The sequence below is a fragment of the Leucopleurus acutus genome, assembly GCF_964270905.1.
Source record: "Leucopleurus acutus genome assembly, chromosome: X".
Taxonomy (NCBI): Eukaryota; Metazoa; Chordata; class Mammalia; order Artiodactyla; family Delphinidae; genus Leucopleurus; species Leucopleurus acutus.
The window spans coordinates 60291639-60309231 of NC_139148.1; the positions used below are offsets into that span (position 1 = coordinate 60291639).

At 36.5% G+C, this 17593-nt stretch overlaps 1 protein-coding gene across 1 annotated transcript in view; it reads right to left on the minus strand.

Moving 5' to 3' along the window:
* Nucleotides 1-17593, minus strand: part of TEX11 (testis expressed 11) — a gene marked incomplete at both ends in the record, with an annotated part of 339328 nt that overhangs the window by 208227 nt on the left and 113508 nt on the right. The window contains 2 exons of the mRNA XM_082865110.1: nucleotides 5852-5944; nucleotides 9022-9076. Of these exons, the coding sequence (XP_082721236.1) occupies nucleotides 5852-5944; nucleotides 9022-9076 (148 nt within the window). The remainder of the gene's footprint in view (nucleotides 1-5851; nucleotides 5945-9021; nucleotides 9077-17593) is intronic.

Consider the following 17593-nt stretch of genomic DNA (forward strand, 5'->3'; position numbering starts at 1 on the left):
ACTGTATGATTACATTTATATAATATTCTTGGAATGACAAAATTATAGAGATGAAGAATAGTGTTTGCAAGGGCTTAGGGATGGTGGGGGGTGGAGCAGGTATGGGTGTGCATATGAAGGGGTAGTATGAGGAAAATCTTTGGGGTGATGGGATAGTTCTGTATATTACTGCAGTGGTACTTACATGCATCTACACATGGGATAAAATGGCATAAAACTATACACGTACAATGTACCAATGACAATCTGCTGTTTTTGATGTATTGTAGTAATGCAGCAGTTAACCATCAGAGGAAACTTGGTAAAGGGTACATGGGACTTCTTTGTACTATTTGGGGGGGGGGTGTTAAAATTTTCTTCTGAATCTATTGCTTTTATTTTAATTATTTTTCTTTGTACCATTTTTGCAACTTCCTGTTACTCTATAAGTATTAAAAATAAAAAGATTTTTTAAAAATAATGTGAAATAGGGACTTCCCTGGTGGTCCAGTGGTTGAGCCTCCGCACTCCCAATGCAGGGGGCCCTGGTTCAATCCCTGGTTGGGAAACTAGATCCCACATGCATGCTGCAACTAAGAGTTTGCATGCCACAACTTAAGAACCCACATGCTGCAACACAGATTGAAGATCCCACATGCCACAACTAAGACCGACTGCAGCCAAATAAATAAATATATTTTTAATAATGTGACATAAAGACATTTTCAAAGGCACAAATGCTGAAATAAGTCATCACCAATAGACCAGCACTACAAGAAATGTTAAAAGGTGTCAATGATGGTTAATTTTATATGTCAACTTGACTGTGCCACAGGGTACCCAGATATTTTGTCAAACATTATTCTGGTCTTTCTGTGAGAGTGCTTCTGGATGAGATTAACATTTAAATCAATAGACTGGGGCTTCCCTGGTGGTGCAGTGGTTAAGAATCCACCTGCCAATGCAGGGGAAACGGTTTCGAGCCCTGGTCCGGGAAGATCCCACATGCCGCAGGGCAAATAAGCCCGTGCCCCACAGCTACTGAGCCTGTGCTCTAGAGTCCGTGAGCCACAGCAAGAGTAGCCACCACAATGAGAAGCCCACACACCACAACGAAAAGTAGCCCCCACTCGCCACAACTAGAGAAAGCCTGCGTGCAGCAACGAAGACCCAATGCAGCCAAAAATAAATAAGTAAATAAATTTATAAATAAATAAATAGATAGGGCTTCCCTGGTGGCACAGTGGTTGAGAGTCCGCCTGCCGATGCAGGGGACACGGGTTCGTGCCCCGGTCCGGGAAGATCCCACATGCCGTGGAGCGGCTGGGCCCGTGAGCCATGGCCACTGAGCCTGCGCATCCAGAGCCTGTGCTCCACAATGAGAGAGGCCACAACAGTGAGAGGCCCGCATACCGAAAAAAAAAAAATAGACAGACAGACAGATAGATAAACAGACTGGGTAAAGCAGATTTCCCAGCATGTGGGTGCGCCTTATCCAATGAGTTGAAGGCCTGAACAGAACAAAAAAGCTGACCCTCTCCCGAGTAACAGAGAACTCTTCCTGACTGACTGCTTTTGAACTGGACATCAGCTTTTTCCTGCATTCGGACTGGAACTGAAACACTGGTCCTTCTTGCGTTTCAGGCCTGCCAGCCTTTGGACTGAAACTACATCATTGGCTCTCCTGGTTCTCAGGCCTTTGGACTCAGACTGGAAGCATACCATCAGACTTCCTGAGTCTCTGTCTTGCCAACTAATCCTGCAGATCTTGAGACCCACCAGCCTCCATAACTGCATGAGCCAATTCTTTATAAAGTCTCTTTGGAGAATCCCAAAACAATGTTCTTCAGGCAGAAGAAAAATAACAAATGGAAATTTGGATGTATACAAAGGAATAACGATTACTTGAAATGGTAACTACATGTGTAAATGCATAAGTTTTTTTCTTATTTGTATCTCTTTTAAAATAAAATTGACAATTTAAACAAAAATAACAACATAGTATTGTGGATTTTATAACATATGTAAAAGTAAAACATATGACAACAGTAGCATAAAGGCCAGGCTGGGAGATATAAAAGTACACTATTATGACATATGAAGGTAGACCAAGATAAGATATATAGTATAAGCCCTAAAGAAACCAGTAGAAAAGCAAAACAAAGAGTTACAACTAATAAGCCAACAGAAGAAATAAAACTGAATCTAAAAAATTATTCAAATATGTAATGTGACAAAGCCTCTATGATCACTCTCCTTTTTCAGTATTTCCCTGAGTAGTCTCACTGTTTATTCCTCCAGATGATCCTGCAAATATTTTCATAATACTCCTCTTTTTTTAAATAAATAAATTATTTATTTATTTATCTTTAGCTGCATTGGGTCTTTGTTGCTGCATGCGGGCTTTTCTCTTGTTGCGGAGAGTGGGGGCTACTCTTTGTTGTGGTGTGCAGTCTTACTGCAGTGGCTTCTCTTGTTGTGGAGCACGGGCTCTAGGCATGTGGGCTTCAGTAGTCGTGGCTCGCAGGCTCTGTAGTTGTGTCACAGGGCTTATTTGCTCCACGGCATGTGGGATCTTCCCAGACCAGAGCTCAAACCCTTGTCCCCTGTGTTGGCAGGTGTATTCTTAACCACTGTGCCACCAGGGAAATCCGTATTTTCATAATATTTCAACATGGATTCTTCAGGAGGTTGGAATAAAAACTACATTGGACTCATAAATTGTTTTGAAGAAAAACTTACTTGAATACAAACTTACAAAAGAAAGCAGAAAAAAAAAGAAGAAAAGGAATAAAGAATATGCAGGACAAATAAACAATTACACGGTGATAGACTCAAACTTAACCACATCAATAATCACATCAAATGTAAATATTCTAAACACCCCAGTCAAAAGACTGAGATTGTCAGAGTGGATAAAAAGGCAAAACCCAACTGTATACAGCTTACAAGAGATGCATTTTAAACATAAAGACATAAATAGGAAAACAAATAGAACAAGATACACCATGCTAACGCTAGTCAAAAAAAAGCTAAAGTAACTATATCAATAAAAGATAAAGTAGATTTAAGAGCAAATATGGTATATATCCATACAATAAGATATTACGGAACCCTGGGAATAAACTATGCACACACACAACATCTCAGAATAACTGTACTGAATGCAAGAAGCCATTCAAAACTAGAGTACATTCTCTATGATTCCATTGGTATAAAACTCTAGAAAATGCAAACTAATCTATGAAAGCAGATCAGTTGTTACCTAGGGAAGAGTGGGAAAGAGGGGTGACAAAAGGGTGTGAAGAAACTTTGAGGAATGATGTACATATTCAGTATCCGGATTGTGGTGATTGTTTCATAGATATACACACATGTCAAAACTCATCAAATTTTTTACTTTAAATATGGGCAGTTTACTGTATGTTAATTATACCTAAATAAAACTGTTAAAAGATAATTAAGAGTAATGAATTATGTCAGTGGAAAAATAGGAATACAAAAACCCTGATAAATCCTGATAACAAATGAATAAATCAATAAGTAAATAAATAAATATTAAATAAATGGGAGAAGGGAGAGCTCTTGCTTACAGTAGAATGCTGAGTGCCAACTGGTAAATAAGAAGGGAATGCTACAGTTAGAAAATGATTATTTGGCAACCATCATAAGATTGATTCAGGCAAGAACACTAATTCTTAAGGATTTTTTTTTTTTTTGGCGGTACGCGGGCCTCTCACTGTTGTGGCCTCTCCCGCTGCGGAGCACAGGCTCCGAACGCGCAGGCTCAGCGTCCATGGCTCACGGGCCCAGCCGCTCCGCGGCATGTGGGATCTTCCTGGACCGGGGCACGAACCCGTGTCCCCTGCATCGGCACGCGGACTCTCAACCACTGCCCCACCAGGGAAGCCCTTAAGGAAATTTTTAATAAAAAGCAGGGTATATGCATAATTTTAAAGTGTTTATTGGTTGCAAGGGAAAAATGGTTAATATACAGTGAAGATACACACTTTTGAACAGGTGATCAGTATTATCACCAATGAGGAGCAGATGGACATCAGGGGCCTCCAAATGTGATGCCCTGAGAAGGGACACAATATCACTCATGCAGTATTCCAGTCACAAATGCATAATATGAGTCTAATCACAAGAAAACATCAGATAAATCTCAAATGAATTTTCATTTAAAACAAGGTAGGAAGCTAATGTATTCTTCCAAAATATCAGTGACACAAAAGTCAAAAGAAAGGCTACAGAAATGTTCCAGATTACAGGGTACTAAAGAGACATGTCTCATAAATGCAATACCTAATCCTAGATTGATTAGTCCTATGTTGGAGAGAAAAACATGCTATACAGTTCACTACTGAGTGTACATAACATATATTATTATTATAGATATCAATATATATTACCCTCAATAAGATGAATGTATGAATTATATTTCCTCAATAATACAGAGAAGAGAGAATGCACAAAATGTTAATAACAGGTGATTCTGGGTAAAGTAAATAGATGGGTATTCTTTGAACTATTCTTATCCTTTCAATCTTTCTCTAGGTTTGAAATTGTTTACAAATAAAACTCTTTTAAGTGTATATTGCCACTGAAATCCTAATGCACCCAGTTCATCAATGTCCAGGGTCAATAATTAGGCTATTAAATGTGATGTCAGGAGTAATGCAGATGGACGATTATTGTAATAAAAACTGCAACTTCTGTATCCAGTGAACAAAGAGACATGCTGACAAGAAGCCATGTAGCTAGTATGCAGCCTCCTCCGTTGTCTTGGATCCTATTTTTTATTTAGATTTGCATCTTAGCAAATGCAAAAAAAAAAAGGATGCAGCTTTTGAATATGTTCATGTATATTAATATTTTTAAATTTAAAAATATTAATATAAAATAAGTTTTTCAGCATTAAATAACCCCAACCACGTTGACAAATTTCAGGAAAATATAATTCAAGTAAATGGTTTCTTTGGGCAATTTAATATTCTGATAAATTCAACTATTCACTTTCATGCTTCCCATCTTGTCGAAAAAATCTTTTGAAAATGTATCAGGGACTTCCTTGGTGGTGCAGTGGTTAAGAATCCGCCTGCCAATGCAGGGGACAAGTGTTCCATCCCTGGTCTGGGAAGATCCCACATGCCATGGAGCAATAAGCCCGTGTGCCACAACTACTGAGCCCGCGCTCTAGAGCCCACGTGCTACAACGACTGAGCCCATGTGCTACAACTACTGAAGCTGCGTGCCTATAGCCCATGCTCTACAACAAGAGAAGCCACCGCAATGAGAAGCCCGTGCACCGCACCAAAGAGTAGCCCCTGCTCACCGCAACTAGAGAAAGCCCGCGCCCAGCAACGAAGATCCAATGCAGCCAAAATAAATAAAAATTTTTAAAAATGTATCAGTATATTTAATCGCCTTATGGAGTAAAACACATTGATCCTAATTGAATCTCTTTAAACAGGCATCAGCCTATCAATATTCCTTATCCAGGAGTATAGAGGTATTGTATGTATGTATGTATGTATGAGCATCAGCTGAAAGTGAAAGACTGATGTTGGTTTTCTTAAACTAAATCCCATTATCTGCCTATTTTATCATTTCCTTCTTTATCCTAAAATTTACTCACATCGGAGAACCTTTTCTGTTTTGTGCAAAAGAAAATTTTTTTCAAAACTATCTGTTGTCAGAGGTATATTTTATTCTTCCTTTCTGTGCTGCAGAAGAGATTGCAACAATCTGTTGTTTTAAAAAAAAAACAGGAATACTGGAGCAAATGTCTACACTGGATTTCAAAATGTGAATCAATGCTTTCAAAATTTCATTAAGTTAATTTTCAAAAGTAAAAAACCTCTTATACCTTGTTTGCTAGGTTTACAGCGCTGAGAGCCTTATAATATTCTTTGCCGTCCCAATCCATATAAGCAGTGGCTAGTAACCGTAGAACTTTACCCTATAATTAAAAATAGAAAAAAAACACACAGCTGAGGGTTTAACTGCAATACAACAGCTGACTAGCACTTACACAGTGACAGGCATTTCTCAAACCTCAGTCATAATTATGAAATAGCATTTCCTTAAGCAACCACATAGTCTTGGGATATGTCTCATCATTATGCTACCCACACCAAATACCATCTGAGAATTTTACAGTAATAGCTTATTTAAATTTAATATAATTGTGTTAATATAATTATTTTCTTAACACTGTTTTAGTGGTAAAGTACTTAATCATCCCCACTTTAAAAATAAGGAAATTAAAGCACAGCAATATTTAATGTAATCATCTTACCACCTACTGTTTAGGTAACATTATATTAGGCCTCCATCAAAAGAAATAAATAGAAAGACATAATCCCTCTCTCAAAGACTTTATAGCCTAGTTGAGATTAACCAACTGGACCAAGGGCTCATATACCACCATTTCACTAGGAGCAGATATACTTTCCTATAGACAAGATTTTTCCCAACTCAACCAAGTTTTAAAATTAATAAAGTATTTCATAATTCAGTTTCTCCAGCCAGATCTACACTGACAAGGGGAATAACTCTACTTAGCACAGACTTATTTAACTATAGATTCACATTTTGAAAGTAGGAGGCCTATTTCAATGATTCTATTCTGCCTCTAAGTGTAATGAGGACAGTAGGATCAGGCAAAGGTGTTCTTCTAATTTAAAAAAAAAATGTTAAGCACATTAGGGCTCTGCGAACCCTAGAAAAATGACTTTTAGGGTGTGATACCTTTCAGTTTTTTAATTCAAAAACCAAGATGGATATAATGTACTTAATATCATTATTATTATTGTGGAGCAACTCTCAACTTATAAACTTCCCCAGAGGACTCTGATGGAGTAAATATGGCATCTCTGAGAAAGACTGTAGCTATTTCGTAATAGTAAAAGGGTCAAATAATCAGAAAGATAAAACAAAATGGATGAACCTCAAAACTATTATGTTAAGCAAAAGAAGCCAGACATAAAACAGTACATACTGTATGCTTTCATTTATACACAGTACAAGATAAGCCAAAAATATTCTACAGCAATAAAAGTAAGAATAGTGGTTTTATCATGGGGGTATGAATGGCTATTAACTGGAAAGGGGCCAAGGTAACTTTTGAGGGTGATGGAAAGTTCTGTATCTTGATCTGTGTAGTAGTTACAAAACTATATAGATAAACTGAAACTCATCAGGCTGTACAACTTTAAAATTTGTGCAATTTAGTGTATATATTTATTTAAGTTATACCACAATAAAATACTGCTAGCATGAAAGAAAAACTATTTTATAATCTTACTTCTCCATACCTTGCAATATGAATATTAGATTTCAATCACACTTAAATCCTACCTTCCATCCTCATTTCCTCCTCCAGACGTCTTCTCACCTAGATCCCTTGCCTCATATTCCCTTCTCCCTCCCTTTTAACTACATGAACCCCATCTGCTTTTCGAGGCCTATCTCCTACCAAAAGGCTTCTTCAACTATTCTAGTCAACATTAATATTCCCCTTTTCTGCATGCCTTTGCGTATACTTCAGGTTAGTACCACACAGTTTATCACTTATTTTTCCCAAATTGTTTCACTTGTACTCATTTTTATAAATCTTTTTTTGAAATTTTAATTGAAGTATAAAATACATACAAAAAAGTTCCAAAATCTCAATGGTACAACTCTGAATTTTCACAAAGTGAGCACACATATGTTAACAACACAGAAATCAAGAAACAGAACATTAGTCTCATCTCATATCTCTTTTCAGACACTATTCCAAACAAGGGTAACCAATTATCTGACTTCCAACACCATGTATTAGTTCTACCTGCTTTTGGCATTCACATTTATGGAATCATACAGTATGTACTACTTTGTATTTTGCTCCGTTTGTTCAACATTATATGTGAGAACATCCATACTGTTACAATTATTGTAGTCTATTCTCGTTGTTATATGATATTCTATTATATGACACTATCATAATATATTTTCATTATTTTTAATTGTGATGAAATACACATAACATAAAATTGACCATTTTAACCAATTTTAAGTGTACAGTTCAGTAGCATTAAGTATACTCGCACTGCTGTGCAACCAGCACCACCATATATCTCCAGAACTCTTTTAATCTCACAAAATTGAACTCTCTACCCATTAAACAATAGCTCCCCATGTTCTCCTCCCTCCAAACCTCTGCAACCACCATTCTATTTTCCACCTCTATGAATTTGACTACCCAACATATCTCACTGAACTGGAATCATACAGTATGTCTTTTTGATAATGGCTTATTTCACTTAGCATAATGTCCTCAAGGTTCATCTATGTTGTAGCATGTGTCAGAATTTCCTTCCTTTTCGTGGCTGAATAATATTCCATTGTATTCACCTGTATTAGTTTCATCCTTTAAACATAAGCTATTTAAGGGCAGAGGCCACGTTTTATACTTCTCTTTTTTTCCCATCTACCACATTGTTAGATATATTGATATATATATGTGTGTGTGTGTGTGTGTATATACATATAAATATATGTATAGATATATATGTGTGTGTATGTATTCAGTTACATTTTGTGGGATATACTGTAATAATGGTAAGAAGCAGAGACGGATATTCAAAAAAATTCCATTTGCTATGGCATGTATTAAATTAGTTTTAAATCAGATTTATTTAAATAATCACATTTTACTTGATAAAATATTAAAATTAACTTCCATACCAATCATGTTCTATCTGGGTGGTTAAAGAAACCTAGAATTTTTGAACATGCAAACAAAAACTAAAACTTATATAGCCAAACATTGTCCTAAGCACTTTACATGTATTAATTAATTCATGGGTACAAGAATTTACCTGGAGGGTAATTCTATATCAACTTTACAGAAACTAATGCACTGAGATATTAAATGATGTGCCCAGTGAATAATCTACTCACAAATGGAGGGACAGCCTATCATAATTTTCTTACAATAACATAAACTGTATTTCTTGAACCTACTTCTGCAATATTTAACATAATCCTTACCAGCATTTCCTGTGGAACAGAAAGCTTATCCATCTTCCCAGTATCATAGCTTTGTCTATCATTAGAAAAGGAAAAAAATACATATAAATACATATTTATTTCAAATTATATATATTTTTTCAAGACTACATATTACTAAGAAGACGTGTTATAATTATACTTAATTACAACTTTTCTATTTTGCACTACAACAGATGATTAGCCAATTGATACATAAAAATCAATTACATAAAGCAATACTTTGTAACTTTAGAAAACCACAGAGATAGCCTCATTCACCAGAGGGCAGACAGCTGAAGCAAGAAGAACTACAATCCTGCAGCCTGTGGAACAAAAACCACATTCACAGACAGATACACAAGATGAAAAGGCAGAGGGCTATGTCCCAGATGAAGGAACAAGATAAAACCCCAGAAAAGCAACTAAATGAAGTGGAGATAGGCAACCTTCCATAAAAAGAATTCAGAATAAAGACGGTGAAGATGATCCAGGACCTCGGAAAAACAATGGAGGTAAAGATCGAGAAGATGCAAGAATGTTTAACAAAGACCTAGAAGAATTAAAGAACAAACAGAGATAAACAATACAATAACTGAAATGACAACTACACTAGAAGGAATCAATAGCAGAATGACTGAGGCAGAAGAACGGATAAGTGACCTGGAAGACAGAATGGTGGAATTCAGTGCTGTGGAACAGAATAAAGAAAAGAGAATGAAAAGAAATGAAGACAGCCTAAAAGACCTCTGGGACAACATTAAACGTAACAACATTCGCATTATAGGGGTCCCAGAAGGAGAAGAGAGAGAGAAAGGACCAGAGAAAATATCTGAAGAGATTATAGTCTAAACTTCCCTAACATGGGAAAGGAAATAGCCACCCAAGTCCAGGAAGTGCAGCGAGTCCCATACAGGATAAACCCAAGGAGAAACATGCCAAGACACACAGTAATCAAACTGGCAAAACTTGAAGACAAAGAAAAATTATAGAAAGCAGCAAGGGAAAAACGACAAATAACATACAAGGGAACTCCCATAAGGTTAACAGCTGATTTCTCAGCAGAAACTCTACAAGCCAGAAGGGAGCGGCATGATATACTTAAAGTGATGAAAGGGAAGAACCTACAACCAAGATTACTCTACCTGGCAAGGATCTCATTCAGATTCGATGGAGAATCAAAAGCTTTACAGACAAGCAAAAGCTAAGAGAATTCAGCACCACCAAACCAGCTCTACAACAAATGCTAAAGGAACTTCTCTAAGTGGGAAACACAAGAGAAGAAAAGGACCTACAAAAACAAACCAAAAACAATTAAGAAAATGGTCACAGGAACATACATATCAATAATTACCTTAAACGTGAATGGATTAAATGCTCCAACCAAAAGACACAGGCTTGCTGAATGTATACAAAAACAAGACCCATCTATATGCTATCTACAAGAGACCCACTTCAGACCTAGGGACACATACAGACTGAAAGTGAGGGGATGGAAAAAGATATTCCATGAAAATGGAAATCAAAAGAAAGCTGGAGTAGCAATACTCGTATCAGATAAAATAGACTTTAAAATAAAGAATGTTACAAGAGACAAGAAAGGACACTATATAATAATGATCAAGGGATCAATCCAAGAAGAAGATATAACAATTATAAATATATATGCACCCAACATAGAAGCACCTCAATACATAAGGCAACTGCTAACAGCTATAAAAGAGGAAACTGACAGTAACACAATAATAGTGGGGGACATTAACACCTCACTTACACCAATGGACAGATCATCCAAAATGAAAATAAATAAGGAAACACAAGCTTTAAATGACACGATAGACCAGATAGATGTAACTGATATTTATAGGACATTCCATTCAAAAACAGTAGATTACACTTTCTTCTCAAGTACGCACGGAACATTCTCCAGGACAGTTCACATCTTGGGTCACAAATCTAGCCTCAGCAACTTTAAGAAAACTGAAATCATATCAAGCATCTTTTCTGACCACAATGCTATGAGATTAGAAATGAACTACAGGGAGAAAAATGTAAAAAACACAAACACATGGACGCTAAACAATACGTTACTAAATAACTAAGAGATCACTGAAGAAATCAAAGAGGAAATCAAAAAATACCTAGAGACAAATGACAATGAAAACACGACAATCCAAAACCAATGGGATGTAGCAAAAGCAGTTCTAAGAGGGAAGTTTATAGCTATACAAGGCTACCTCAAGAAACAAGAAAAATCTCAAATAAATAATCTAACCTTACACCTAAAGGAACTAGAGAAAGAAGAACCAAACCCAAAGTTAGCAGAAGGAAAGAAATCATGAAGATCAGAGCAGAAATAAATGACATAGATACAAAGAAAACAACAGCACAGATCAATAAAACTAAAAGCTGGTTCTTTGAGAAGATAAAATTGATAAACCATTAGCAGACTCATCAAGAAAAAGAGGGAGAGGACTCAAATCAATAAAATTAGAAATGAAAAAGGAGAAGTTACAGCAGACACTTCAGAAATACAAAGCATCCTAAGAGACTACTACAAGCAACTCTATGCCAATAAAATGGACAACCTGGAAGAAATGGACAAATCTTAGAAAGGTATAACCTTCCAAGCCTGAACCAGGAAGAAATAGAAAATATGAAAAGAACAATCACAAGTAATGAAATTGAAACTGTGATTAAAAATCTTCCAACAAACAAAAGTCTAGGACCAGATGGCTTCACAGGCGAATTCTATCAAACATTTAGAGAAGAGCTAACACCCATCTTTCTCAAACTCTTCCAAAAAACTGCGGAGCAAGGAACACTCCCAAACTCATTCTATGAGGCTACCATCACCAGACAAAGATACTACAAAAAAAGAAAATTACAGACCAATACCACTGATGAACATGGATGCAAAAATCCTCAACAAAATACTAGCAAACAGAATCCTACAACACATTAAAAGGATCATACACCATGATCAAGTGGCATTTTTCCCAGGGATGCAAGGATTCTTTGATATACACAAATCAATCAATGTGATACACCATATTAACAAACTGAAGAATAAAAACCATATGATCATCTCAATAGATGCAGAAAAAGCTTTTGACAAAATTCAACACCCATTTAAAAAAAAAGAAAAGAAAACCACAACTTCCTCAGGATATATATCCAATAAATCAGCACTATAATTATATTACTGCTCTTTTCCATTTGGCTATATATACACTAGATTAAACTATTTTACATGTGTGTACAAGCCCTTACTTTATGGGCACATTTTAAAGTGTAAGAAATATATTTTTAAAATAAAACAAATACAGGAGTTTTCATGGAAACAAATGCTTTAGCAATATTTATTAAGCTTCACAACACCCTTGTGACGCACAATATTAGTTCCATTTTGCAGCTGAATGAACCAATTTAGCAGTTAAGTGATTTCTAGTATTTCCTAGATTGGTATTAAAAATGAGAGTAAGGGGATGGGGAGAAAAGAAATTTGACTTTCAGTTCTCTGCTTTAGTTACCATACCATATTACCTATGGGACATTCTAATAACCACAAATAATGTATTAATATGAGCCTCAGGTTTTCTAAAAAAAGCTTTAAAGTAAAACAAAGATCACTCACCATAAAATTGGTATTCCAAGGGAGGAAGTCAATAAAATTTTGGTGAACTGGAGTAAATTGAAGCCATTACTTTGAAGTATTCCTTTTACTTTTACTTTTTAAAAGACCCATAGCTACCAAACTGAGTTTTCAGCTTGCTAACAAGGATATAATGCTGGCCTACATTATAATGGCCTCATTGTAAGCCCTATCTCACAGAGGTCTCTGTTGGTACATTAAACCTCCTACTTCCAGTTTTCAAAATAATCAATGAAAATGGAACTTCTGCAACAGTGGTATTAAGGAGCTCTTGGACCCCCTCTCCCCAGTGAAACAACCACTTGCCTGGAAAAATCATTAAAACAACCATTTAAGGTCTCTGGAAAGTGTCCTAAGGGCATACAGCAAATGGAAAAACATTTATTTTTAAAAAATCAACTGAATCTCAGTAACAACAGTGGGAGTCTGTGGCATTTGAGCCATGACCTGCTCCTATCCACACCACCTCCATGTCATGGAGGCTACACCAGATGAGTGCTGTCAAGAAAATAGGAATTCAGGAGTGGGGTAGGGAGATGAGTGAAATAGGTGACGGAGATAGAGAGGCACAAACTTCCAGGTATAAAATAAATAAGTCACGGGGACATAATGTACAGTATAGGGAATATAGGCAATAATACTATAATAACTTTGTATGGTGAAAAGTGGTAACGACTTATCGTGGTATCATTTTGTAATATACAAAAATATCAAATCACTATGCTGTACACCGGAAACTGATATAATGTTGAAAATCAACTTCAATTTAAAACAGAAAGAAAGTGGGAATTACCTCTCCCTCCAGGTCCTAGACTCAGGCTGCCAGCCACTCTCATCATTCCCAGATCTGTGTTGCAGAAGTGCTATTATTGGCAGGCACAACGAGAGGACTGGGTCTTCCTTTCCCCACTCAGTTCTCACTCTTAGGGTAAGGGCTCTACCCCAGGGGTAACAGCTGAAGAATACTGGGACCCTAATCCCCTTCACCCAGGCTGGCTCATTTGGCAGAGGATGCAGGACAGGAGGGCATGCTAAGTAGATTAGGGGCTACCATCTCCCCAACATCTACTCATATAGTAGGGGTGTCACTGCAAGAGTAGCTGCCATGCTCCTGCCCCCAGCTGCAGCAGTGTGCCAGTTTCTACCCAGGGGAAGAAGTGGGCAACAAAGAGGAAGAGCTCAGCATTTCTGCCTAAGGGGAATGACTTTATTTGGAACAGAGCAAGGAGAGATTCCTACCTAAGGGCATAGTCAAAAACAATGGAGATCTTGCTGGTAAGCAATTAAGAAGGGGCTGGTACCTCCAAGATAGTAGTAGCAACAAGTGAAATAGCAGACAAGCCAGAAGTTTGAACAGAGAGAACCAGGGAGAGACAAGAAGAATAATCCTAGGGTCACACTCATCCCTGGGGATACAAAAGGCTATGCATATGTTCTAGGCTGCACCCGCTCAGGAACAATCAGAGGGAAATGTGGGACCAGAAAGCATTCCTCAAGGCATACACAGATCCATCAGCAAAGAGACTTGAGCCTGAGTGGCTCAAGGAGCTTATCAGAACCTCTGACCAAACACAGACTGAAAATTAAGGTATTCTGATCCAGGGGTGATGGTAAGGAAGCCAAGCTTAAAAATCAAATCACACTTCCAGTTTATGGCTCCACATGTAAGGATCTTGGAAGGCACAACTCCATCCTAACAAGTAAAAAACTGGAAAGACTTTTAAAAATCAACAACTCTTCTTGGATCCAAAAGAGAGGTGAGGACACAGGGCAAACCACTACCCCCAAGATTTGGGAGACTGGCAAAAATACAAGGAGTTGACGCTTAGCACAAGACAGATTCACAAGTAAAAACTACCAAGGGCACCACTGCTAGGGCAGGAAATTGAGAACTGTAGTTGACAGACTGCTGGAGGTTCAGTGTGGACAAGTCTGAGAGTTAAAACTCCAAGAGGACATAGTTACAGGGGGATACCCACAATATCGTAAGATTAATCTCCAGGAGCTCAACCAGATTCCCACAGTAAATATCATAGAAAAATCCACTTGGGCTTTGGCAGGAAAAGGTAAAAAGGAACCATTTTGAAACAGCTTAAAGCAATCTGTTCTTAACAAGGCCTGCCCTCATGGGAAACTAGTGAACCAGGGCCTAACCTACTGGGGTATTATCAGAGACTAACTGACCTGGGGAAGAGAAATACTCAACCCCAGTGTACGCTAGCCATTCTGTACCACGTTAAGAGGGGAGGAAAAAAAAGAGAAACGTGTGAAGTTCACAGTTCAGAGGCAGAGACTCACAAAAAGACTGAAAACTAGTCATAGGACTATAGGCCTCTCCCTCTTCCACACCTAACCACCACATTACTAAAGGCCTATTTACAGTAGTTCCGTTTACCAAGTATGTCAAATCCCACTACCAAGAAAAAAGTACAAGGCATACCAAAAGGCAAAAAACACAATTTGAAGAGACAGTAAGCATCAGAACCAGACATGGCAGTGATGTTGGAATTATCAGGCCAGGAATTTAAAATAACTATGATTAATATGCTAAGGGTTCCAATGAATAAAGTAGACAGGCAACATAAGCAGAGAGCTGGATAGGCTAAGAAAGAAGCAAAAAGAAATGCCAGAGATAAAAAACACTGTAACAAACATGAAGATTGTCTTTGATGGACTTTTTAATAAACTTGACATGGCTGAGGAAAGAATCTATGAGCTAGAGAATCCTTGAAAACAGAAAAGCAAAGAGAACAAAGACTGAAAAAAAAAAAAAGAAGAGAATGTCAACGGACTGTGGGACAACTGCAAAAGGTATAATGTAAGTGTAATGGGAATACCAAAAGAAAAAAGAAAGGAACAGAAGACACATTTGAAACAATAATGACTGAAAATTTCCCCAAATTAATGTCCAATACCAAACCACAGACCCAGGAAGCTCTGAGAACACCAAGCAGGATAAATACCAAAAACTACACCTATGCATATAATTTTCCAATTACAGAAAATCAAAGATAAAGAAAAAAGTCCTGCAACAAGCCAGAGGAAAAAAACACCTTATCTTAAAATTTAGGTGCAAAGATAAGAATTATATCCAACTTCTTAGAAGCCATACAAGCAAGAAGAGAGTGGAGTGAAATATTTAGTACTGAGATAAAAACAGCATCAACTTACAATTCTATACCCTGTGAAAATATCATTCAAAAGTAAAGGAGACATAAAGACTTTCTCAGACAAACAAAAATTGAGGCAATTTGTTGCCAACCGTCTGACCTTGCAAGAAATGGTAAAAGAAGTTCTCCAGAGAGAAGAGAAATAATACAGGTCAGAAACTTGGATGTACATAAAGTAAGAGCATGGAAGATGGGATAAGTGAAGGTAAAATAAAAATTTTTTTCTTGCCCTTAACTGATCTAACAGATAACTGTTCAAAATAATAACAATAAAAATGTGTTCAATACTGTGTGCATATTTATATATCTTCTCTCTGTGTATATATATGTATATATAGAGAGAATAAAGTGAAATAAATAACACTTAGAATAAAGTGAAATAAATGACAGCAATGATACAAGGGGTGGGAGGGAGGAATTTTGATATTATAAGGTACTCACACTACTCATGAAGTGGTACAGTGTTATTTGAAAGTGTACTTGGATTAGTGGTACATGTATATTGCAAACTCTAGAGCAACCACTAAGAAAAGTTTTTTAAAGTATAACCTATATGCTAAGAAAAGAGCGAAAATGGAATCTCATAAAATACTCAACTAAAACCACAAAAGGCAGAAGAAGAGTGGAAGACAACCACAGGAAAAAAGAACAAGAAAAACAAATAGAAGACTGTAACAGTACAATATTGTAGATATTAATCCAACTGTATCTATCATCATTTTGAATTTCAATGGCCTAAGTGCACCAATTAAAAAGAGATTGTCCGAACGGATTTTTTTAAATGCCTGAACTATACATTGTCTACAAGAAACCCACTTTAAATATAAAGACACATAGAGATAAAAAGTAAATGGATGGAGAAAAATATACCATGCTAACACTATCCTAAGGAAAGCAGGAGTAGCTATATTAATTTCAGATAGAGCACATTTCAATGTAAGGAAAATTATCAGGGATAAAGAAGGGCATTACATAATGATAAAGAGGTCAGTTCTCCAAGAAAACAAAACAATTCTTAACATGTATGAGCCTAACAACAGAGCATCAAACTATGTTAGGCAAAAACTGATAGAACAGCAAGGAGAAACAGATGAATCTACTATCATTTTTGAAGATTTCAACACCTCTCTCTCAGAAATGGACAGACAGAGCAGGCACAAAATCAGTAAGAACATAGTCGAATGCAGCAACACCATCAATCAATTGGATATAACTGAAATGTACAGACTACTAGATCCATTCTTACCAAATTCAAATGGAATATTCACCAAGATAGACCACATTCTGAGCCATAAAACATACTTTAACAAATCTGAAGTATAGAAATCATATAATATCTGCTGTCAGTCCACAATGGAATTAAAATAGAAATCAGTAATAGAAAGATAACATGAAAATTCCAAAATATGTAGAGATTAAACAATACTGTAAATAAAACATGGGTCAAAGCAGAAATTTCAACAGAAACTTTAAAATAATTTAAATGAAAATGAAAACACAACTTATCAAAATGTGTGGGATGCAGCAAAAGCAGTACATAGAAGGAAATTTATAACATTCAATGCATATATTAGAAAATAAGAAATATCTAAAATCAGTAAGTTTCCACCTTAAGTAACTGGAAAAAAGAGGAAAATAAATCAAAAGCAAGCAGAAAGAAGAGGAATAATAAGAATTAGAGCAGAAATCAATGAAATTTAAAAAAGGAAATTAATAGAGAAAATAAATGAAAACAAAAGCTGGTATTTAA